Below are 24,701 nucleotides of genomic sequence, written 5' to 3' on the forward strand. Positions count from 1 at the left end.
AGAAAATACAGGCTACATTTAATATGCTGTATTATTTTGTCAAAACAGTCTACCACTTACTCTGCCTGCACTTAATTATTAAAGCAGAGTTCATCAAAGATTTTAGACTTCTCCAGAAGAAAAATTTAGAAATGTTGGCAAATTTTACATTAAAAAGTTCCTGGCCTGATTAAGAGTCCTAAACTTCTCATTCAGAACTTGCTTTAAACAGAAGGCCTAACGAGGGAAGGTAATTTACAGATCTTACAAGGATAGAATCAGAAATTACACTGGGTATTAGCATCTACAGCTATCAGGTGGAAATGCCATATCAAGCTAGATAACTGCGGTTGGCTGAAAAATGGCCCCCCCAAGATAGTCAGGAAATTTTATACCAAATGGTATACCATTTACACCATAAATAGAAAATAGCATCTTACCCTAAATAATGAGTACAGTGGTCCTCACTTATCCACAGAGGATATGTTCCAAGACCCCCAGTGGATGTCTGAAACTGCACAGTATCAAACCCTATATATATCATGTTTTTTTCCTATACATACATACCTATGATAAATTAGGCACAGTAAGAGATTAACGACAATAACTAATAATAAAATTGAACAATTATAACAATATACTGAAATAAAATTTACCATGGACCTTAGCAACCTCAGCATATGATTCTTTTTGTTTCCTTATTAAGTTGAGAACTTTTTCACTTAAAAGAAGCACTTTACAGCTTCTCTTTAGCATATCCAAATTGATAGTATCACTATTCTTGCCCTTTGGGGCCATTATTAAGTAAAATAAGGGTTACTTGAACTCAAGCACTGTTGATACCAGATAACCAAGATGGCTACTAAGTGACTAATGCACGGGTAGCATATACAGTGTGTAGAGATACGCTGGACAAAGGGATGATTCACGTCCAGGGTGGGACCAAGGGGAACGGCACAAGATTTCACCTTGCTACTTTTAACTGCATGCAATTTAAAACTTATGGATTGTTTATTTCTGGAATTTTGCATTTATATTTTCAGACCCCAGCTGACCACAGGTAACTGAAACCACAGAAAATGAAACTACAGATAAGAGAGGACTACTGTAGTCCTAAAATGAGATTATGATGGAAAAGAATCAATGATACTAAATTCTAGTAAAATAGCCTTTTTTTCCTGCTGAGGAAGATTCACCCTGAGCTAACATGTGTTGCCAATCTTCCTCCTGTTTTTTTTTTCTTACTTGAGGAAAATTAGCCCTGAGCTAATATCTGTGCCAATCCTCCTCCATTTTGTATGTGGGTCACTGCCACAGCATGGCTGATGAGTGTTGTAGGTCTGCACTCAGGATCCAAACCCATAGACCCCAGCCGCTGAAGCAGAGCACATCGAACTTAATCACTACCCCATGGGGCTGGCCCCTAGGATAGCCTTTTGAATAGTGTAAAACTAGGCCCACATTCATTTTGTTGAAAAGGGCAAAATCAGCAAGTCTTCGATACTGAAAACTAGAAATAAATGGACGTTTTCCTTATAAACTGAGACAATGAATAAAAACTGGAATGGGACTAAATTTCTCATTGTGCAATGCAGTGTCATTTAATGCCCTGTCCCCAGACCGGGGATCTAAATTAAGACTATCACACCCTTGGAAGATACAACTGTCTGTAACCAATTCTCTTCTTCTTCCTTTTACAGAAAACTTAGAGCAGCTGAAAAGGAAAATTAAGTTTTTTTTCCTTTGAACATGCAATAGCAATCATAAAAAGTCCATTTCACGTGGTAAAGAAAAGGAACTTGATGACAATGTATGAGCACAATGGTTTCAATCCCAAAGAATTAAGAGAAAAAACTTAAGTATTCCTTCTTTAAAAGCCAAAAAGGCAAATCATAAGTCATAAATTATTAGAAAAATACATCTTAAATTCTGCTTTCTGTAGCAGAATATCATAAACACAGCATTTGATACTATCATTCACGTTCACCTATTTAATAAAAACTTACATTTTCATCTTTTAAAAGAGGTAAAAAGTCATAAAATTCTTTGTAGAAGCTAAGTACAGTCTCACCTGTGGCAGTGGTAAATCAAACGTTTGAAAATGGAATACACAAAACCACTCCTGTGATGGTGGCCCAAACTGAGGGCACAGTAAGAATGAATAAAAAATCAGATTGAAAGTGCAAAAGTAAAATAATGAAAAAATTAACAAAGGCCATAAAATATAGTAATACTTTATAATGTTATTATATAATATAATAAAATTTTGAGTGACTGAGAAAATTGCCTCCTGCTTACCCTGAATGGATTTAGGCTAAATTGCAGCCTATTCTGGATGGCAGAGTTAATATATCTGATACTCAGAACACCTTTTAGAAGATTTAACACAAATGCAGTAGGAATGCAAAAGAACCAGGGAATTAAACAGAATGGGTAGACATGTGACTAAGAACCATATCATCCTTACAGTCAGATGCTGTGCTACCAATTAACAGCAAAGTCCCACTAAAGGGTACACTGCAAACACTGTGAAAGGTATCTATTAGTGGTAAAAATTAAGTTAGAGTTGGTAAAGTGTACTTTTTTTTTTCAGGAAGATTGGCACTGAGCCTATACCCACCACCAATCCTCCTCTTTTTGCTGAGGAAGATTAGCCCTGAGCCTACATCCATGCCCATTCCTCTACCTTACATGTGGGATGCCTGTCACAGCATGGCTTGATGAGCAATGCAAAGGTCCGTGCCCGGGATCCGAACCTGCTAACCCTAGGCCGCCAAAGCAAAGTGCGCAAATTTAATTGCTATACCGCCAGGCCAGCCCCGTAAAGTCTGCTTTTAAGAAATAAGAAACTACATAGAAAAAATTGTAATTACAAATGAAATAAATCAAAAAATAAGACTGAAATCATTAAACTTTCAAGGAAAATAAAAAGGATTAACCAAAGACTAATAACTAGTACAGTATAGCACTGTACCATCAATTAAACTTCACCAAAATAGGCAGCTGTGAAACATTTTTTCTAATGAAATGAGACTTTTGTAGATACACACTAATTTAAGAATCCGTTATGCTAAATTAATAAGAAGGTGACAATGTCCACAGAAGAACAAAATGTGACCCTTTCAGAACCATTCCATATACTACATAATCTTAATAATTTAGGGGGCAAAGTGTATAAAAGTTAAAATTCTATTGAAATTACGGCAGGAGAAAAAAAATAGTAGGAACTTCTATATGCAATAGAAATAGGAATAAACTTCTTAAGAAGTCTATTTTATCTATTGCAACTGTCTAAATTTCATTTAATAGATATATTGTTTTTAGGAAAGTAAAATAAGATTTTATTCTCTCATTAAAAATTCTTTAATACATTTTCACAGATACTGGCAAAGAAGAAGGAATTCTTAAGTATTTATTTATATTTGCATACATTGATCATAATATGATCATCACAGAATTTCACAGCTAAACTGTTATAGCCTGTACATTTTACAGATGAAGAACTGGAGAATCAAAGAGACATTCAGTGACTAGCCTAACCAGAGACCACTTCTAACCCACTGGAAAGTCTCTGAGAAGAATACGCAAATAGCAAAGCTCATATTATTGTTTCATGAAGAATAGGCTTTTGCATTCTGGACTTTTCAAGGAAACAAGTAGAAATTTAAAGAAAGCCACTGAAAAGTTCCTTTAAAGAAAAAAAGATACTGCATAAATTAGATTATATATATGTATGTGCAGAAAGGAAGATAAAATAGCTATAAATTTAAAAGATGTTTGCCTACATTGGTAAAATATGAAACCAGTCAAATCTGAAGGGTTAGGGAAAAACATAAGGATGTATTTTCACTTCTTTAATGAACATTTTCTAAGACCTGTTGGGCCAAACACTACCCTAGACACAGGACACTTAGAGATAAGTAAGAAAGGAAAGGACTAATAACCTTAGAGAAGCCCCTAGTTTTTGTGAGAAAAAACATAACCGACAGGTACCTTGTGGGGTGGTAGCTACTTCCTTATCTAGTGTAAGAAAAAGCAAGGCATCTTGAAGAAGATCTTTTCTGCTTTGAGAATAATCAAGTGACCTGTTTTACTTCTGAGACTATTTGGCAATTAAGTAACAAGTGTTCAAGAGGAAAGATAGGAAAGAACACTACTTTTGGCTTCACAAAAGCAAACTACTCCCGCACCACAGAGAGCAGGGGAGAAACCGAGAATGCGCAGGAATCCAAGATCTCACTGAAGCTGACAACCGCTTCTCTTTTCAGTCACAGGATTACCTCACTCTTGGTCTGGTGGCCTCTGAATAAGATCAGCTGGCATCAAGACCCTGAGAAGCTCCATGTCCGCGAAGGGAAAGGCACGGGTTGCTGACTAGGGCCTAGACTGTCACGGGAAAGATTTAATTCTAGACAAAGGTGTGTATGAGGCTGGAAACTGCTTTGACCAAGCCAGTCTAAAAGTAACGAGAGAGGAATCGCTTTCTGATGTGCATGTGCCTGTGTGAGCGTTGCCTAAAGAGCTATAAGATTAAGTGTTCATGCCTAAAGTCACCTGGAAGAAGCCTAGCAACTACTTCTCCATCCCCCTTATACTCCAGAATACTATCATCAGACTAACAAGAGTAATTTAGAAATACCCATTCTTCAACAACACCAACATTTGGTAATGAAGGCAGCAAATGCAAAAACAGTAGGGTCAATCTACGAACTCATCAGAATTTCACCTTTCTAGAACCTATTGACTGGAATCAGGACAGTTTAAATGGAATAAGTTTAAAATCTCAGGGCACAATCATAAAGGGAAGAACCTAGAAAGTAAAAAGCGGTCCTTGCAATATTGCAATGCACTGCGATTCGGAAGGGTGAGGAGAATGGGCCAAGCTATATTGTTTGAATAATAAAGAAATATAACCTTCATTTTTTTTTTTTTAGGTAACCTAGGAAGCCACCTTTATTTTTAATCTGTGTTACTCGTTTTTTTCCAACAACTTGATTAAGTTATAACTGACGTACAAAAAGCCGCACATTTTTAAAGTGTGTAGTTGGATACGTTTTGACGTACGTATCCTCTGTGAAATCATCACCATTAATGTAGTAAGCATATCCATCACCCCCAAAAGTTTCTTTGTGTCCCTTGTAATAATATAACCTTCATTTTGTTCTGCAAATTAGGAATTCCCAGAATGAGACAGTGAAGAGAAATCCCAAAAAGAAGAAGCTATGCAGCAGGACTAGAGAATGGAAGGCTTCAGAAGGAATGCCTTCAAGTAAAAACGGGACTGGATATATTATTACTTGATAAATCTGATTGTATTGAAAAAATTTAACAATTCTTTTAGAGAGCTGAAGAGAAGTAGTGATAATCCTAACAAATGAAAATATAAGGCAATTCCTAACTCTAGGCAAAAAAAAATTTTCTAAGAAAGAAAATATTATATTACACTACTTGACTCAGATGTGAACAATGTTTATGTCAGCACAAAAATACAAATACTGAATATTCATTTGACCAAACATGTGATATAACTATCAGAGAATGACACAAGGAGAAGGGGTGAGGGAGTGTCGGTGGAGTTAGAGCTCAATCCTATCCTTCAGTAGCAGGAAGTAAGGAGATTGTGTATAAAACAGAAAACCAAGACAGAGCAACATAAACAGATGTGGTAGAAACAGGGAGGGAAAAGAAAAAAACAAACAGCTAAGACAACAGAAAATGACTACCTCCCAGGAGTGGCACTTTGGGAGTGGAGAAGGGTGGGAGACGAGACTGAATTATTTTTCAGTATAAACCATGAATTTTAATTGACTTTTTAAATCATGGGCATGTATTATTACGTGTTACTTGGAACTTACGTAATTTTTTCCATCGTATTACCTTCTTTATTTTGAATATACAAAGAAGAGAAAAAACTGTTAAATATAAGGTTGTAGAAATCCTCAAGAGACTATTACATCCAGATCCAAAGTCATATTAAAAATGATATATCACGATCAAGTAGCATTTATCCCAGAACGCAAGGATGGGCAACTTGAGAAAATCACTGTAATTTACTACATTGAATGTCATAAAAAGGAAAATGACATGATAACCTCAATAGATACCGAAAAGGTATTTGTTAACTCCCAAAAACTATTTACAATTGAAAAAAACCTTTGTAAGAATAGAAGCAAAAATTTCCTAACATGATAAAAGGTATCTCACACAAATCTACCAAAAACATACTTAATGGAGAAAATTTAAGCATATTCCCTTTGAGATTGAGAATAAGGTATACATGTCTCCTCTCCTACATCCAATGAGAGTTAATATTTAAGCCAATACTAGAGATCCTGGCCAATATATAAAATTCAACAATTATTATAACTAAGAGTGTTTATCAAGATTATTGAATCAACGAAATAAATCAATCAACAGTGTGGCAGTACATTAGAAGTACCAAATTTAAAAAGATACATTATAAAAATGGAAAATAATAAATATCTAGAAATTAGACTAACAACAATTAAAAACAAACTCAATTAGAGAACAGAAAAAGATATGAAAAGAGCTATACCCTATGCATTGGGAAGATGACTTAACGTTGTAAAAACATCAATTTTCTCCAAATTAATCTAAATTCAAACCGATTCCAATTAAACTCCTATCAAGAAGTTTTGGTTAACCTGACGAATTGATTCTGAAATTTATATGTTAAACCAGATGTCCACAAATATTTAAGAAAATCTTGGCAAAGAACTGGCAGACATGCCTTACCAGATATCAATTATAAAGTCACTGTAATAACAAGTGTGGTTACTAGAATGGGAACAGACTAATAAATCAACCAATTATACTAGACATCCCAGAAACTCACTTATTTGTCAGGCCACTTTCTCTTACATACATCAAAATCCTATATACACATAGGTCTGAACCATGAGTTTAACACAATGAAATTAATTGCAATTACTGTTAAATCTAGACTTTATTTCTTTCAATCTAGGGAGATTAGGCCTGGAAAATACTGGAACTCAAAGATCTAACTTCCATCTTCCTAAGATACCATTTTCTACAATTTCTGTCCCCAGCCTCTAACTTTCCTCCACCTCTTCTTCCTCCCTCGACCACAGAAGATTTTCTCTCTACCTGTTTGGCAAAGGGGGCTAGGAGGAAGACAACAGAAATCACATATTACATTATATCTAAATTTGCAAAATAGCAGAGTATTACTATATATGTAAATATATATAACACAGTGTTTAACACATAGTGTTCTAACGTATTAGTTCCCATCCCTTTTCTCCAGGTACAAAGTTTGATGTCTCTCTTTAGGACTTCATAACTAGCTCTACCCTAATTTCTAAGGAGAGAGTTATTGAGGGCAAAATGCAGCATGCGATGAGGTACAGTGCATGAAACACAACTCTTTCCTATAGAGCAGTGGTTCTCATACTTGAACACGCATCCGAGTCACTTGGAGAGCTTGTTACTACACAAATTGCTGGACTCCATTCTCAGAGTTTCCAATCAGTAGGTCTGGAGTGAGCTGCATTTGTAATAACTTTCTGGGTGGTGCTAATGCTCCTTGCCCGCAGGCCACATTTTGAGAAACACTGCCCTATAGAGCACGGGTTCTCACGTGAGGGCAATTTTGCTCTCCAGGGGAAATTATGCAGGGACTATATATACTTTTGGTTGTCACAACCTGAAGGGATGGGGGGAGAAGTAATACTGGCTTCTAGTTAAGTACAGACCAAGCATGATGCTTAACATCCTATCATTCAGAGGACTACTCCCCACAACAAAGAATGATCTGGCCAAAAACATGAATGGTGCTGAGGTTGAAAAAGCCTGCTATAAAGTAAAATATAACTTACTCCAAATATTATGATCTGACCATTAAGTTGATCCAAGTTCTTCAGTGAGTTTCAGAAACATGACATGGAATAAATATTCCAAGAATTGTATTTTTTCTTCAAGTATTGCTAACTTTGAATTTTACTCATCCACAGCAAAATGAAATTTTAAAAATATTAATATTTAAAGGTATAATGGGCTACAGAAAGAAGTAAGCACTTATGTAATGCTATTGGTAGATTTCTAGTAAAGAAACATAAATTAACATTCATTTTGCAAGAATTATAAGAAAACTAATTATATTAAAAGACTAACTTCTTTGAAAAATAATGGGGACCAATGTTTATTTCTTAAGCTGAGTGAAATAACTGTTCATTTTACTATTATACATATTTAGTATAAATGAAATATTTTATAATGAATATTTTGTTTTAAGGAAAAGCAGTGATTACAGCAGTAATCAATTCTAAATAAATATGTCTGAGGAAAATGTACTTTATATACACATGCATGTATATACATATGCACCACACGACTCACACACACACACACACATAAACACAGACAAATGAACTTACTCCAGTAGGCTGGAAGATAAGTCCATCCATTTCATGGCTGACTTCCTTGGCAAAATTTCCTTCAAGTAGCTATAAAATAAATACACATATTTTTAGAAATATAATAATCAATATAACAATCACTTAAAAATTATTTTAATTTTTTGTAAGCTGTATAAAAACTTCTTAATATATGAGCTTTAAGAACTGAAATACAAAATAGGGGAGATGGGTAATCATGAGGGATCTAGGTTAACATATTGGAAGTTTTTTGTTTTGTTTTTTTTTTTAAATATATGAAGATTTTCATTCCATGGCAGGCTAGATATCTTGAACAATAGTCATAACTACAACAATCAAAACAATGGATAAAATATTAAAAACATATTTTTAAATGCATTGCTGAGCCAGAACAAAAGGAAGAGAGACATACAGGCGAAAAGCAAAGTGAAAGTAGAAACCCTGGCATGTAATAAATAAACGGAATAAAAAATAAACACACAAAAAAGGAGACAGCAGAAACTTGCTCGGGGATAGATGGAGGCCGGGGGAGGGGAGAGGCGAGATCCCCTGAGAATTTGTAACCATAAGCCAGATCAGACATGGGGATTGCAGTTCAAAATATATTATCTGTGTCTCCCTCAAACCGTCAAGCAGAGAATTTTGTAACCGTTCTTTTTTGCCCTGCTTTTTGGATTTTTTCCAAGCAGAGAACTGCATTACAAAAGATACACAGCATAAAATACAAATGACAGTTTTTTCAATGCCATATTTATTAAAGAGCAGAGTTACAGGTCCAATTAGTTCTCTCTTGAGCAAGCAGTTTTAAATGCTTCTCTTTCACAGATTTTCATTATTTGAAGAACTGAACATGTGTATCACTGATGGAGGCCCTAAACATTGATTTTTGCATTTCAGAGAAAAGAATAGAATATACTTTCACAGAGCCAGGTAAGGTTGTATTATCCAGAGTCTGACCAACTGATAGCACCTTCAGGATAGGTCTAGGATTCAAACATGCATCTCCAAACTTTTGGATACGCTGTCTGTTACACATCTCTTTTGACCACAATCACATCCTCTTGAAACCACTACACCTACAGGGAGATTTGCATTCCAAATGCAACAACCAAAATTTCAAGTATATTTCACATGCAACAAAATCTTCCCAAACTGTGACTTCATCTTTTCTGCCATTTCATTCTTCAAAGTCCGTAACTCCTCTAAACTGAGGGCAGTTCAGCAAAGAAAAAGAAGAGCAATCCTAGTTTCTAACTGCTTTAAGACCAATTTGAATTTGCATATCTACATTTCCTTAAAACTCTAATGTCCCTTAGTCAAATTCATAGAGACAGAAATTAGAGAGGCTGGGAGAGGGGAGAATGAGTTAGCGTTTTAATGGATACAGAGTTTCAGTTTGGAAAGATGAAAAAGATCTGTACATGGATAATGGTGCTGGTTGCACAACCATGTGAATGTACTCAATGCCACTGAACTATATGTTTAAAAATAGTTAAACTAGCAAATTTTATGTTATGTATATTTTACCATAATTTTTTCAAAAAAACTGTAACGCTCTTAATATTTTCTTTTTTGTTTTTTCCTCTTATTACAATACTAAGAAAGTGAGGAGCTGGCAAATTAGGACTCAGAGCCTTATTATCCAGAGTTTGGCCAAATGGGCAGAAATTTCAGGACAGTCCTGAGATTCACACATGTGTCTCCAATTCACTCATAGCTTTAAATGATCTAGCCAAGTGAGGAGGAAATTTGCCAAAGTAAAAATTCAATATGAATTAAAAGTACTGATTTCTTATAAATTCCTTTTGTCACCGGTGTACGCCCTAAGCAGTTCAAAGAAAGTTTCAAAAGTGCCTAACACCTCCTCAAGGCTGTTTCTCAGAGCTATGTTAGGAAGAGAGACCCTCATCTACCAACCTGAACCAGGCCGAGCCCCACCGCAAGAGAAGCGCATGCGCAGACAGCCCGGGAGATGACCTCAAGTCACCCTTTGCTTCATTTTAATACTAAAATCTCCACTGCAGGAGGAGGCCAAGCCTTTATTAGCATAACATGCAATGTATATGAGACCATGTCTTCAGACTGTCTGCTCAAGCTAATACCCACCTCTACATGTGAGGAGAAAACTTCCCCTTTGAATATTCATCCCCCACCCAAAATAAAAGACACCTGCTTTCCCTTGCCCAGAGAACCACAGCTTTGGGAAAAAATTCCACATGGTCTCTTTATTTACGGCAAATAAATTTTACTTTGTGCGACAACTACTTCTAGTGAAGACTCTGATTTCAACTCACCATGCACACAGCATACCCACTTTGGTCCAGTAATACTTGCAAGATAGAAAAAATAAGCCCTAAGCACCAAAGGGTCAAAACAGCTTACAGTCTTGCTGGAAATTTGGAAGGTAATGTTAACTAAAGCTGTTGTTTTATATATGCAATATATAAAATTTTTTCCTGGAGGAACTTGTGCTCATATTGAGCATATACATATAAGACCTTTGTGTTCCATTTTGACTTTTCTCAAATATCCATAAACTAGTGATGGGTAAAGGTTCGAACAAGACAAAAATGTATAACCTTGATACTTCGTGTATCCCACCATGTAAGAAAAGGTAACCTGCTGAATTCATAGCACAAATTCTGCTGAGGAATAATGCAATGAAAACCAAATACAAAATCATCTCTTTTAAAAAAGATATTTTAAAGGTTAAAAGAATCTGTTCTCCTTTAATTACAGGTACATCATCTATGGCAAGTAAACATAGCTTTTCCATTCTTAAACCAAACTTCTCAAATTCATATAATGGACAGTCCCTGTATATAAAGTCTGTATAAAGTAACAGTATAAAGTATAGAGTCGGCAAGACTCTAGATAACATGTTACCTGTTGTAAAAAAGAAAGTAACTTCATTTTTTATTTTACCCTAACTTTTTATGAATCAGAGAATTTAAGGGACTATGAAATTGCTTGGTTCAAAACAGATATTCCTTGTTTTATTCTTGTTTAACTCCCTGTTGATTACTCCAGATGAGATTACCTTCTTTCTTTCACACATCAACACTTACAACATCACCTATCATGTATTAAGGACCTACTATCAAGTGTTGTTGTGCCGGGTTCTTAGTATATTTCATTCAAAACACACAACACCTCACAAGATATGTACTTCGGAGTTTTGTACTATTATTCAATATGCCAGAAAAGGAAACTGAGGCCATCAGAGACTAAGTAACTAGCTTCAAGTCACACAGCGAAAAACGTAAAATCATTCAGAACAGATTTCAATCAGATTTTAACTAAAAATAAGGAAATAACCAAAGAAAGACTTCTCTGAGTCTCTGAAACAAATGCTCCAAAGATTTCTGCAAAGTTCCTACCTATGTAGGTTCTCTAATCATTTAAAATTTACAGGCTTTAAATGTACTTATTGTAGCATGTACTATATAAATAGGCGCATACAGAGGGAGGTAAAATTCTTGGAAGGGAAGAAAAGGTTTTTTTTAAGAATAGAGATGAAACATAAACATTTCATTAACATTATATAATTTACCATTAATTGATTTGTTCACATTTGAAATCATATACGTAAAATGTTATGTTAAAAATACTGCTTTTTCCCATTCACAATTCTTGAAAGAAAATTTATCCAAACTTGTTTTGCACATCTTCTATATCAGTGTCGTCACCATTACAGCCAGTATTTAAGTCATTTACTACATGTTTCCATTATTTTCACACCTGTCTCTGAGTTAGCGCATACTCAAATTATACATGAGACTGTCACTGCAGATGTTATCCCAAGCTACAAGTACCAGCTGAATAACATTAGGAAAGTTTTTTCCCCTCATTCATTCTATAGGTCTATACTCATAATCTTGAAAGAATTTAGCTTCTTTAAAGTTATCTTTAAACGGTTGGTTTAAGGGAAAGTTCCACTTTCACTTACAATGTAAAAAGTGGCCAGAGAACACTGCTTCTAAACTGACAATAAAAAAGCAGACAATCTGTAAAATCGTAACTTTTGTTAAGAGCACTAGAGAGCTGAGGTCTCCAGGCAACAAGGCAAACTGAATCCCAAGCCTCTCCCAAGGACGATGAGACATCCAAACAGACTCATTTTGGGGAGAAGTCACCTTTTGAATTTATTCACCTTTTGGGAGAAACCATTTCATACTCCTGGGCTCTCAGCAAGCTCAGGTAACAGCAGTCAAGTGCTGAAGGAATCTGAAGTCTTTTGAGCACTGAAGATAACAATATAGGAATACAAACACATCTCAGACACAAAACAGACTGATTCAACTACTCACTCGGCTCCTCCAAATGAAGCCTATTAACAAACCGAAAGAAGAAGAGCTATGCCCATCATCAATAGATGAAATCAAACACAGGGAGGTCATGTTCAGCAAGGCTGAAGGGCTGTCTCTGAGAAAAGAGCTTAAGTAAGGCCCCATTTCCAAGGAGGAGGAGAAGCAACCACGGAAGCACAGAGCCTCAACACACTTAGTGAAAAGAGCACGGCTTGAAAGGTCAGGTTTTATTTTAGTGATTTAAATATCAGATAATTTTTAAATGCACTTTGGTATTCCTTTGTCTCTGATACTATATTCCAAGATACTTTTAAGCTACTCTGTTTTTTTCCCCTTCTATATTTTAAGTAAAACTTATTTAAGAGTTGCACTGATATTCTTATGTAAGAAGTGCTAACCTAAATTTTCCTTAGATAAGTGGTTGGAGGATAACATCTCAATAAAAATAAACTTTCATTCAGTGTTCATTAGGTAGATATTTCCTGACTGCCCCCCAATGCTGGAAACCCAGCTAGCATTAGAGATACTAGGGACCCATTGTTATGATAACATAAGCCTAAGCCGATCTGCCTAAATATTACTTTAATTTTAACTTCACAGTAAAAACACTAAATGCAATATCATAATTAGCCACTTCTCCCTGTCAGTCTTTATTCAGAAACACAGTTCTACTTAAATTACCCAAGATGTTTTTAAGACACTTCTAACAAATTTTTAAAAACCTATCTTACTTTAATAATATTTAACTGCAAAACCCTGGAGACAGTTTTAAGTGTAATATGTGGTGAATTATCCTAAACAAGAATACATTTGTTTTCAGAATTACAATTTTCTCAATTATTTTCCACTAGATAAAATTGGAAGATAATTAGATAAAAGGTAAAATAGTAGACATAATATATCAAATAGTTATTAATAAAGCATGAGAGTATTTCATAGTTTTACCTATGAACATAAGCTCATGTCTTGAATACCATCTGAATATCCTACAGCAGGCACGCAACTTTCCATTGACCAAAGACTGGTAGAACTGACAAAGGTTATACCAGGGGATTGACTCTGAACTGATATTTTATATGTCAATGAATCAGGAAGTAATTGAAAACCAAATCATTATAAATGCATAAGCAGATAAAGATAATGCAAAAGGGCTTGAAATTAGAAACATGAGAAACAAAACAGAAACTGTAGTTACAAAGCAGAGAAAGGAAGCTTTTGGACATAAGCAAAATGATAGCTCAAGTCTACGATGAAGAAGGAAATGAATCTGTAATGTAAATGGGAATGCAAATTGGCAACATCAACTCACTATATTATAGAAAAATACACCAAGGGAATACTTAAGAAAAGAATAAATCTCTACCTTTGTGTTCTAGATAATTCTACTCCCATCAGATATTTTCTGAGCAGATATTCCCACAGGCTCAACTGATTGCCTGAGAATACTCAATATAGCAGCTTCTATCTGCTGCCTTTTTTTAATGTGCTTTCATAACCCCCCCTAAAATTCTAGGTTTAGTTTTACCAATCCCCCAAAATAGAAATTTCCACTTATCTGGATATTTCTCTTCATTCTTTTTCATTCCCAAAGTCTAACTTCTGGTTTACGTTAAGATTATTCAATGCTTCTGTACCTTAAATATTCCTCTAATCAGTACAAAATCATTCTATAAAACTCATCCTTCTGCTCATGAAAAAATCAGTATCATAATCTTCTCTTAAAAACAAATTTTTGACTTCTGTTGTTTACCAATGACGCCTAAACAACTAGCTAATCAAAATGTAAATAGCTTCTAGAATACTATCACTGGCTTTTTCATCAAGCCATACTACTGCAACTAAAACTAGGCGTAATAATTCTGGTGACTCCTACGTGACAAGTTAGAAAATCTAAAAACAAAATTTCTCTAGAAAATATAGTTTCTTTATTACTTTTGGTGGTTGCTAGTCTTATTTTTACCAAAATTCCCTCATAATTCCCCAAAGTAAAAGTCAACTCACTCTCATGGAACAAATTAACTTCTTTTAGCCAGATTTCCAATTCTTCTTTATAATCTCACATTGGAGGCATCATTTATTCATTCAACAAACATTCATTTAGTGCCAATAACTAACAGCCACTCTATCAAGTGTTTGAGATTTAAAAGAGATCAATCAGTCTCTGTGCTGGAAGAGCTAGTGTCAGGAGCTGGTGTGAAGGTCCCAAACTCAAATGCCTACAGGGGCCAGGCCATGAACCTGAGATGAACTGGGTATATGATAATAGGGACTAGTGAGAACTATGATGAACTGGAGACGGCATCTTCATCTGCAAGCAAACTCAAAATGTTTTAAGTATTATATGAGCTTAAACTCTCTGGGGCCTACCAGTTTACGACTTCTGGTTAATATGGACCAAAATAATCATAAAAGAGTCATTTTAAGAGTGCTATGAAAAGCACTTATAGAGATGTTTAAAGACTTCTGAGGGAATAGAAAAGTAATAATTTCAACTATCATTCACAGTTTTATTCAAATGTCTACTGAGTATTCATTATGTATCCACGAGGAAAAAAAGGAAGATGAGAAGAACAGAAGGAGAAGGAAGAGGTAAACATGTAACACCCTACGCCACGCACTGTTCGCATATTAACACATTCTAGCAACGCTCCTATGAAGCAGGGACCCCTATTAGCCCCATTTTAAAGTGAAGTTTGGAAGCTGCCCAAGGTCACACAGCAAGGAACTGAGAACCCAAAATCATTCTGGCTCCAGAATCCACGTTCTTAACTGCTTTTCTAAATTAGGGTGTCACATCCCAGAAATCTCCTCCTAATCGCTAGTCTACGTTATACGTTCCTCCGACACTCTCACAGCACCTAGGCTTCCCTCCGTTGCAGGACTTTCCTGTTTACTTGTCTGACTCCCAAACTGAGCTGTGGGCTTTTTGAGGTTAGGTATCATGTCTCATCACTGTATCTTTAGCAACTATTACAGTAATCTGGTACAGAGTAAGCTCTCACTTCAACAAACGTGTGCTACCTAAATATAACGTGAATAGCACAGTGACAGGATCAATAAAAACCAACCAATATGTATAGGTTAAGTAGAAAACACATGAAATGCATTACTCCAAGAAACTGAGTAAAATGAAAACATAAAAAATTGTAAAAGAAGTTTGAAAGCTGTCAATGCAACACATACACAGATTATTAAAAGGGAAAGATGTAAAAAAAAAAAAGCTAAAAGCCTCTCTCATGGTTGCTAATTTTCGCCAGCCATCCCTTATAACTTTCATTCTCTCCAGCCGGGATAACAGTAATAGGGTCCTGGCTGGTCTCCTTGCTTGGAGGTTAACTTCCTTTCTCCAAACTGTTTCTACTCTCTACTGCTAGTGCTGACTTTCTGCAACAAACCATTTGTTGTGTGTCACAGTCACATCTCAACATCTCTGAATGCTCCTCACTGCCTACAGTCCAAGCTTCTTTAGCATGGTTTTCAAAGTTCTCTTTTTTTCTGGGCAACCTCTCCTAAATGTTTTCCAGAATGTTTATATAGATTGCAGCTGGTAAAAAGCACAGGCGAATATTTCCTTCATGGGTAGAATAACAAGACCTACCAGTCTGGACGAATATTAAGCACTTTCGGAAGGAATACAAGAACAAAGTGGATACTCAACCACAAACACGCATGCAGTTCAATAAAAATTAAACTACGTGAATGACTGGTTTGAATGTTACAAGAAAAGGACAAAAATTCGAGAGATTATTTATTTGTAAAATATAATTTAAGACTTTCAAACAAAGAGCAATATGGTAAATTGCAAAACAATATATCTCATTCAAAAATACATCCTTTGCTTGAATAGGTATGTTCTGAAGAATTAACTTTACCAAGAGAGGTCTGGCCTTTGCTCTCCACTACTGGAGGTGATGTCTAGGCCCCTGGACTGTCCTGCCTGACAAGAGTATCTTTGTTTGCCTGAGGGGTTTGGCCACCAGAGAGTCTAACCAAGCAATTTCTGACGGAGGCTTTGGAACATGTCGTATCAGTTCTGACCTCCAAAGGAACTGGAGACTAAATGTATTAGCCCGACCTCTGGGAGGGGCTGAAGACTAAAGGTCAGCCATGCAGGCAGTATGGGATGGAATCAAAGATACACTTTGGATATCAAAGGCTCAGGTGAGCCTCCCTGGTTGGCAATACTCTTTGAATATTGTCATACATCTTAGCCAGGAGTAGGTAAGGCCGTCCATGACCCCCCGAGGAGAGGGCGACCAGCAGCTTCATATTTGGGTTCCTCCCAGATTTTGCCCTATGCAGCTCTTCCTTTTGTTACAGTAAAACTGTAATCGTTAAGTATAGTGCTTTCCTGAGTTCTGTGAGTTGTTCTGGTGAATTATCAAACCTGAGGGTGTCCCTGGGGACCCCAGACTCTGAGCCAGCAGGTCTGAAGTAAAGGTGGCCCTGGGGACCCCCACACTTGTAGCTGGTGTCTGAAGTAAAGGCAGTCTTGTAGGGACTATGCAGTTGGCCTGAACTCACTGCAATAAGTTTTGCCACTGTATTTCTCTAGTTGATACAATTTAGACTGTCCTCAAAGTCATACCCATCAGCAGGAAAGCATATGACTTCCTCTGTTGGGCATTATTGCCAAGAGGCTGTTCAAGAAGTGGCAGACTGTAGAATGATGCCATAGTTGCCCTGACAGTTAATGGGTAAAGTGACCCAGTTAGCTACCACAGATGAGACCTTTAATAGACACTGAGTAGCTCTGGATGAGGACAACCCATACTGGGATACCCAATTGCATTCATCTGCAAACTAAACATGTTCTATAGCCCAATAAAGTAAGAAATAAACTTTGTTTTCCAAAATATAAGAAGCATGTAACATTTCCCTTATTCTTTGTATTGATTTTAAGCAAGCATAGAAATAGAAAGTTCAAAATCATATAAAAATAGGACCTAAGATTTATATCTAGGCTACTATATAAAATCCTTCATGAAAAAACAGCAAAATATGATATACCTCTGTTACAGAGATTTTATTTCCTATACTTGAAGTTAAGCATTTATCACCTATTTAATGCAGCAAAGTAATTACACGGTTCACTGGAATTTTACATAACACCTTCAAAGAATGCTTACTTTTATTAATTGTACTGTCATTAAGCCTCCTATGTCCAACTTGAAATTCTTACTAGTTTCTTTCATGCATAGACACGTGCACCTATACTGTCTCTCCCAGAGAGACCCCACCCTACTTCAGCCCAGTGAGTCGCACTCTTCTTTTCATGGGGTACACACATGCGTATACAGTATATGTGGACACATCTGTGCACTCAGAGTCCCTAGGCGAAGACCAGGAATTCTAAGGACATGCAAAAAGAAAGGCAAAGAATGAAAATAGGGAAAGAAATGAAAGTATTTGTGAATGAAGAAAAGGAATGGACACAACTAGTGGAAGAAACCCATAGCTTATGATGGGGTTTTAATATAAAATAATAGGTTTCAGAGCTAAGACTAAGCAAAGCATATTTTAGGTATTAGAAAAGCAGTGCACTTAAACCAATAACAGCACCATTCTGGATTTAATACTCTCTTGTTCTTAAGTATATAAAAACTATGTCATTCAAGATTCTACTTAAAAACAACATTCAAAAAAATCTTTGGGAGTCTCCTAGAATCAGTAATAAAATCTATTCTAATTATATCCAGATAAAACACTGATTTACAATACCAAGATTTAAGGTGACCCAGATATGCAAGTATTTAAAACTTCATTTCTTCCCGGATGTAATCACAGTCTAACAGCTGCGGGGTCTAGGGGGAGGTAGTGTAGGGGAGACTCTCTCTCTCATTACTTCCACAAGAATATGGAGGCCTAGTACCCTACAGCATAAACAACTCTGGTCTAATGTGCCGAAAAGGAATCCTAAACATATATAAGGCTTTCACTTAAATGCCTTTCTTCTCAGACAGCAAAAAGTAATACACAAGGTACTCGGAACCTCCTCATGCCATGCGTCTGGAGTAAGTAGAGTTATCTCAGTTACATCAGACAGACAGGACTAAATTCTTGGATCTTTTAGTCTGGTTTTTCTGGTCATCCTATCAAAACTAGGGTATAGCCATATTTTTTTTTCTCCAGGTATTAAAAAAAAAAAAACACCCTTAGGCCTATTTCTCTCAGATACTAGGCCAAACTCTAAACGTGAAGAATAACTAACTCATTCTATCCCTACATCTCCTTCACCACCCGAGTCAACCCTCCCTCACCCCCACCCCACCCCTACCGCCCACAGTTCTAGAACATTCTCTCTGTATAGAGGTAAGAAGAGTCAACATTTAATAGTTATTTTCCTCTATCTAAATGTAATCTTTGTGAGGTTAAGAATCATGTCTAATTGTTTCCAAGTATTGAGTACCTAAAAACATGGTCAAACATACTACCACAAAAAAAAAGTCACAAGATTAAGAACATAAGATCAAGATGTCAGGTTAGCCAGAAGCATAATTTAAGCTTCATTTATCTACGTGGGACCAAATCTAGTCATCCTAAAGATTAATGTACATTTACTCATAAAATAAGGCTATGAAACTAGTAACCAATTCAGTATGGGTATGACAACACAGTTCAAAACACTTTATCATTATGCTGCAAAAACCTTAATTAACAGGAGAAAATTTTGGTATAATACATAATGAGAATAATTTTAATGAAATTAAGTTAGTCTCTCCTAAAATCAGTAATAAATATAATTTTGCAAAGCTTAATCATTTCTTTTCTAAAGAGAACCTTATTTAGACCTCTAAAACTATTTATGTGACCAGACATTTCTCTTTCTTTCTCAGGTTCATAATAAATTGAAGAAAAATAGACTTCTGTTAATTTGTTTGTTGGGTAAAATCATATCCACTATAAAGAGTTTATTAAGGATAATTATAGTATTCCTTTAATATATTCAACCTATTATCTTTTGGTTTATACTTCAACAAACATGGCAAATTATTGTAAGATTTTGATTCAGAAATATACAGATATTTAACACCTAGGAACTAGAAGAAATTACTTAATATTTAGAATATTATTCTTCCTTACCTTAAGTATTCCCCCAAAAGTATATTTTTTTAATATTTTTAGACGGTAAAGAGGGTAATACAATCATCTTTTTATTTCTAAAATACTTCTTAGCATCTCAAGTGAATTACAGAAAAAAGAAGGACACTAAGAAGAAGGTTTCAAGTAGGAAGAGTTTTCTGTACTAACACTAATAGAGAAGGCAAGGTGTGGCTCATGGATTAAAGAGCCCAATGAAGAAAGAATAAAAGGGGCAAGTTCTGAAACGGGTGCTGAGAGAGCTCATGCAACAAATAAACATATGCCTCACAACCTCCACCCAAAGAGTAGGAGCTACATTGTTGTAGCAATTTAAAGCTATTTCCAAGACTTTACTTTTTGCTTTTGTATAGAGTCCTAACCCTCTGGCACCATACCCACCAGCTACTCTAACCTTAACCCTGATTTTTCAATGCCATCTATCAAACTCCTGACAAGGACTTTACCACTTAACTCATGGTCTTCCTCATAATGCATGCATGTCAGCATCCACGCAGACAATCCACCAGAATCCTAGCGTCCAAGTTCCTCAACTTTTCAACTCCACCGACATTCTCTTCTACTCTACCTCATCAACTCTTACACCACTCTCAAAACGTTCAGAGACCTAAATGTAAAATGCAAAACTATAAAACTCCTAGAAGATAACAAAGGAGAAAATCTAGACAACCCTGGACATGGCAATGGCCTTTTAGGTACAAAGGCATGACATATGAAAGAAATAATTGATAAGTTGGACTTCATTAAAATTAAAAACTTCTGCTCTGCAAAAGACAAAGTCAAGAGAATGAGAAGTAAAGCCACAGACTAGGAAAAAATACTTGGAATAGACACATCTGATAAAGAATTATTATTCAAAATATACAAAGAACTCTTAAAACTCAACAATAAGGAAGTGAATGAGGGACTGCTGGGAGGATGGCAGTGTAGGAGGACTCTGAACTCACCTCCTCCCATGGACACAATAAATTTAAAACTACCTGTCTAACAACTACCCCTGAGAACTGGAAACTGGATAAAAAGAACCCCCACAACAAGGGACAACACTGACTGAAGTAGAAGAGGCAGAAATACCTTTATAGAGAGGAAAAAAACCACATTCTAGCTGCAGCGCTTCACGGCCAGGAGCAATCTTAAGGTACAAAGCTTTTCCTGGAGGAGTGGGGGATCTGAACAGAAGAGCTTTGCCACAATAAATAGCTTCTGAATTCAACACAACCCAGAAGAGTGTTATAACATCTGGCTTTGGTGACTATTAAAAACAATGGGGAATACCCGTATAAAAGCTATCGAACATAAGAGAAAGAAAAGTCCGCTCTTAAAGGGCCCATGTACAAATTCACCCATTCCAGAAACCAACACAAAATCACCAGAAAGAAAGATGCACAGTCCTTTGGTGAAAGAGACTCACTTGATAGGCTCTGGGCACATGTCAGGGAGGCAGGAGGTGGCCAGGACCACCTCTCCAGGGACTGAGACACTGGTGGCAGCCATTATTGTGTCCTAGTACAAGCGTTCTGACTCAGACACAGGCAGATGCCATTGGATTTCTTCCCCTGGCCTTTTAGCACAGGGGTTTGACCCAACCACTAGAGTACTGATTTAACCCAGCTCATCATGCACAGCAGCCCACCCTAGGGACTGGCCCCACCCACCACCAAGCCTGGCAACTTGTGTGCCCCCACAGGCAGGGTACATAGGACCTCTGCAGCTGGTGAGTGGGTCCACTTCACTGGGCAGGGCGTGTGCACAGGGCAGGACTGCATTTATGGGATGTGCGAGCCTGCAGATGGGTGGTGGGGCTTGTCAGCTGCAGCAGACTTGTGCTTCTCAAACAGCCACATAGGGGATCTGCCACACATTCCAAGGCCTGAAACAATCATGTGTTGCCACACCTGGGGGCCAGCCCATTCAGCTGCACTAGTGAGAGAGCCTTACAACTAGCCAGCCAGAGGGACAGCCTAGCCTTCCCATGTACCTGCAGTAAGAGCAACCATGCCACAACAGAAGGGCCCACATAGCTCACACAGGGGACACGCCTGGAAAATTTGGAACTGGTGACGAGAGCGAAGCAAACTGTTGGGCCTCATAAGGCAACTCTTACATAAGGCCACTTCTCCAAGATCGGGAGACAGAGGTGATCAACCTAACACATAGGTATAAACACAGAGAAATAGGCAAAATGACAAGACAAAAGAATATGTTCCAAATAAGGGAATAGGATAAATCCTCAGAAAAAGAACTAAACAAAACAGAAATAAACAATCTACCTGATAAAGAGTACAAACTAATAGTCATAAGGATGCTCACTGACCTTGGAAAAATAGATGAACACAGTGAGAACTTCAACAAAGAATTGGAAAATATAAAAAGGAACCAATCAGAACTGAAGAATACAATAATGGAAATGAATAATTCACTAGAGGGACTCAATAGCAGAGTAAATGACACAGAAGAATGGATCAGCAAGCCGGACGAAAGAATACAGGAAATCACCCAAGCTGAACAGAAAAAAGAATTAGAAAGAATGAAGAGAGTCTAAGGGATGTCTGGGACACATCAAGCATACCAACATCTGTATTACAGGTATCCCAGAAGGAGAAGAGAGGGACAAAGGGGCAGAGAATCTATTTAAAGTAATAATAGCTGAAAACTTTCCTAACTTAAGGAAGGAAACAGACATCCAAGTACAAGAAGCACAGAGAGCACCAAACAAGATGACCCCAAAGAGGCCTATGCCAAAACACATAATTGAAACATCAAGAATTAAAGAGAGACTCCAAAAAGCTGCAAGAGAAAGGCAACAAGTTACATACAAAGGAAACCCCATAAGGCTAGCAGCTGACTTCTCAGCAGAAACCTTACAGGCTAAAACGGAGTGGAACGATATATTTAAAGTGCTGAAAGGAAAAAACCTCCAGCCAAAATTACTCCACCTGGCAAGATTATCATTCAGAATGGAAGGAGAGATAACGAGTTTTCCAGACAAGCAAAAACTAAAGGAGTTTATCACTAGTAAACTAGTCTTACAAGAAATGTTAAGGGACTTATTTAAGTGGAAAAGAAAAGACCACAATAGGAATAAGAAAATTATCAAATAAAAAAATCACTGGCAAAGGAAAACATACAGTAAAGGTAGCAGATCAACCACCTATGAAGCTAATATGATGATCAAAAGACAAAAATACTAAAATTATCTATTTCCATGATAAGAGGTTAATGGAAATACACACAAAAAAGAGGTCAGATATGATATCAAAAACATAAAGCGTGGGGGGAGGGGAATAAAAGAGTACAGCCTTTAGGAAGAGGTCAAACTTAAGCAACCATCAACTTAACATAGATTGTTATTTACAAAGGTTATTATATATGAACCTCATGGTAATCACAAACCAGAAACCTATAATAAACACACAAAAAATTAAGACAAAGGCATCCAAACATAACACTAAAGAAAATCATCAAACCACAAGGCAAGAGAGCAAGAGAAGAAGAAAGGAACACAAAAGAACTATTAAAACACCCATAAAAAAAGTAACAAAACGGCAATAAGTACATTCTTATCAATAGCTACTTTAAATGTCAATGGACTAAATGTCCCAATCAAAAGACATAGGGTGGCTGAATGCATTACAAAAAACAAGATCCATATATATGCTGCATACAAGAGACACACTTCAGATCTAAAGACATTCACAAACTGGAAGTGAAGGGATGGAAAATGATATTCCACGCAAATAGCAATGAAAAGAAAGCTGGGGTAGCAATACTTATATCAGACAAAATAGACTTTAAAACAAAAACTGTAACAAGAGACAATCCAAAAAGAGGGAACAATCCAACAAGAGGATATAACATTTGTGACTATCTATGCACCCAACATAGAGCACCTAAATATATAAAGCCATTAACAGACATAAAAAGAGAAATAGATAGTAACACAATAATAGTAGGGGACATTAACACTCCACTTACATCAATGGACAGAGCATCCAAATAGAAGATCAATAAGGAAACACTGGCCTTAAACGACACATCAGACCAGATGATCTTAGTAGATATATATAGAACATTCCACCCAAAAAGCACAGAATACACATTCTTTTTGAAAGCACATGGAAAAGGAGAGATCATATATTAGACCACAAAACAAGTCTCAATAATTTTAAGAAGACTGAAGTAATACCAAGCATCGTTTCTGACCACAACAGTATGAAACTAGAAATCAACTACAAGAAGAAAACTGGAAAAGCCACAAATACACGGAAATTAAACACAACGCTACTGAACAACTATTGGGTCAATGAGGAAGTCAAAGGAAAAATCAAAAAATACCTGGAGACAAATGAAAATGAAAATATGACATGCCAAAATTTATAGGATACAGCAAAAGTGGTTCTAAGAGGGAAGTTTATAGCAACACAGGCCTACCTCCACCAACAAGAAAAATCTCAAATAAACAATTTCACAGTGTACCTAAAAGGAACTAGAAAAAAGAAGAGCCAACAAAGCCCAAGATTAGTATAAACAAGGAAATAATAAAAATCAGAGGAGAAATAAATGAAATAGAGACTTAAAAAACAATAGGAAAAAAAAAAGTCAATGAAACTAAGAGCTGGTTCTTTGAAAAGATAAACTTGAAAAACCTTTAGCTAGACTCACCAAGAAAGAAAGAGAGGAGGCTGAAACAAAACCAGAAACAAAAGAGGAGAAATTACAACAGACACCTGAGAAATACAAAAGATTACAAGAGAATACTATGAAAAGCTATATATCAATAAATAGGATAATCTAGAAGAAATGGATAAATTCTTAGAATCATAAACCCTTCCAAAACTGAATCACAAGAAGAAATATAGAATCTGAATAGACCAACCACCAGTAAGGAGATCGA

General features: G+C 36.4%; 1 protein-coding gene across 1 annotated transcript in view; it reads right to left on the reverse strand.

Moving 5' to 3' along the window:
- Positions 1 to 24,701, reverse strand: part of RNGTT (RNA guanylyltransferase and 5'-phosphatase) — a 280,203-nt gene that overhangs the window by 125,402 nt on the left and 130,100 nt on the right. Inside the window, exon 12 of the mRNA XM_001503749.6 lies at positions 8,397 to 8,465. Coding sequence (XP_001503799.1) covers positions 8,397 to 8,465 — 69 coding nt within the window. The remainder of the gene's footprint in view (positions 1 to 8,396; positions 8,466 to 24,701) is intronic.

Source organism: Equus caballus, chromosome 10 (genome assembly GCF_041296265.1).
Source record: "Equus caballus isolate H_3958 breed thoroughbred chromosome 10, TB-T2T, whole genome shotgun sequence".
Taxonomy (NCBI): domain Eukaryota; kingdom Metazoa; phylum Chordata; class Mammalia; order Perissodactyla; family Equidae; genus Equus; species Equus caballus.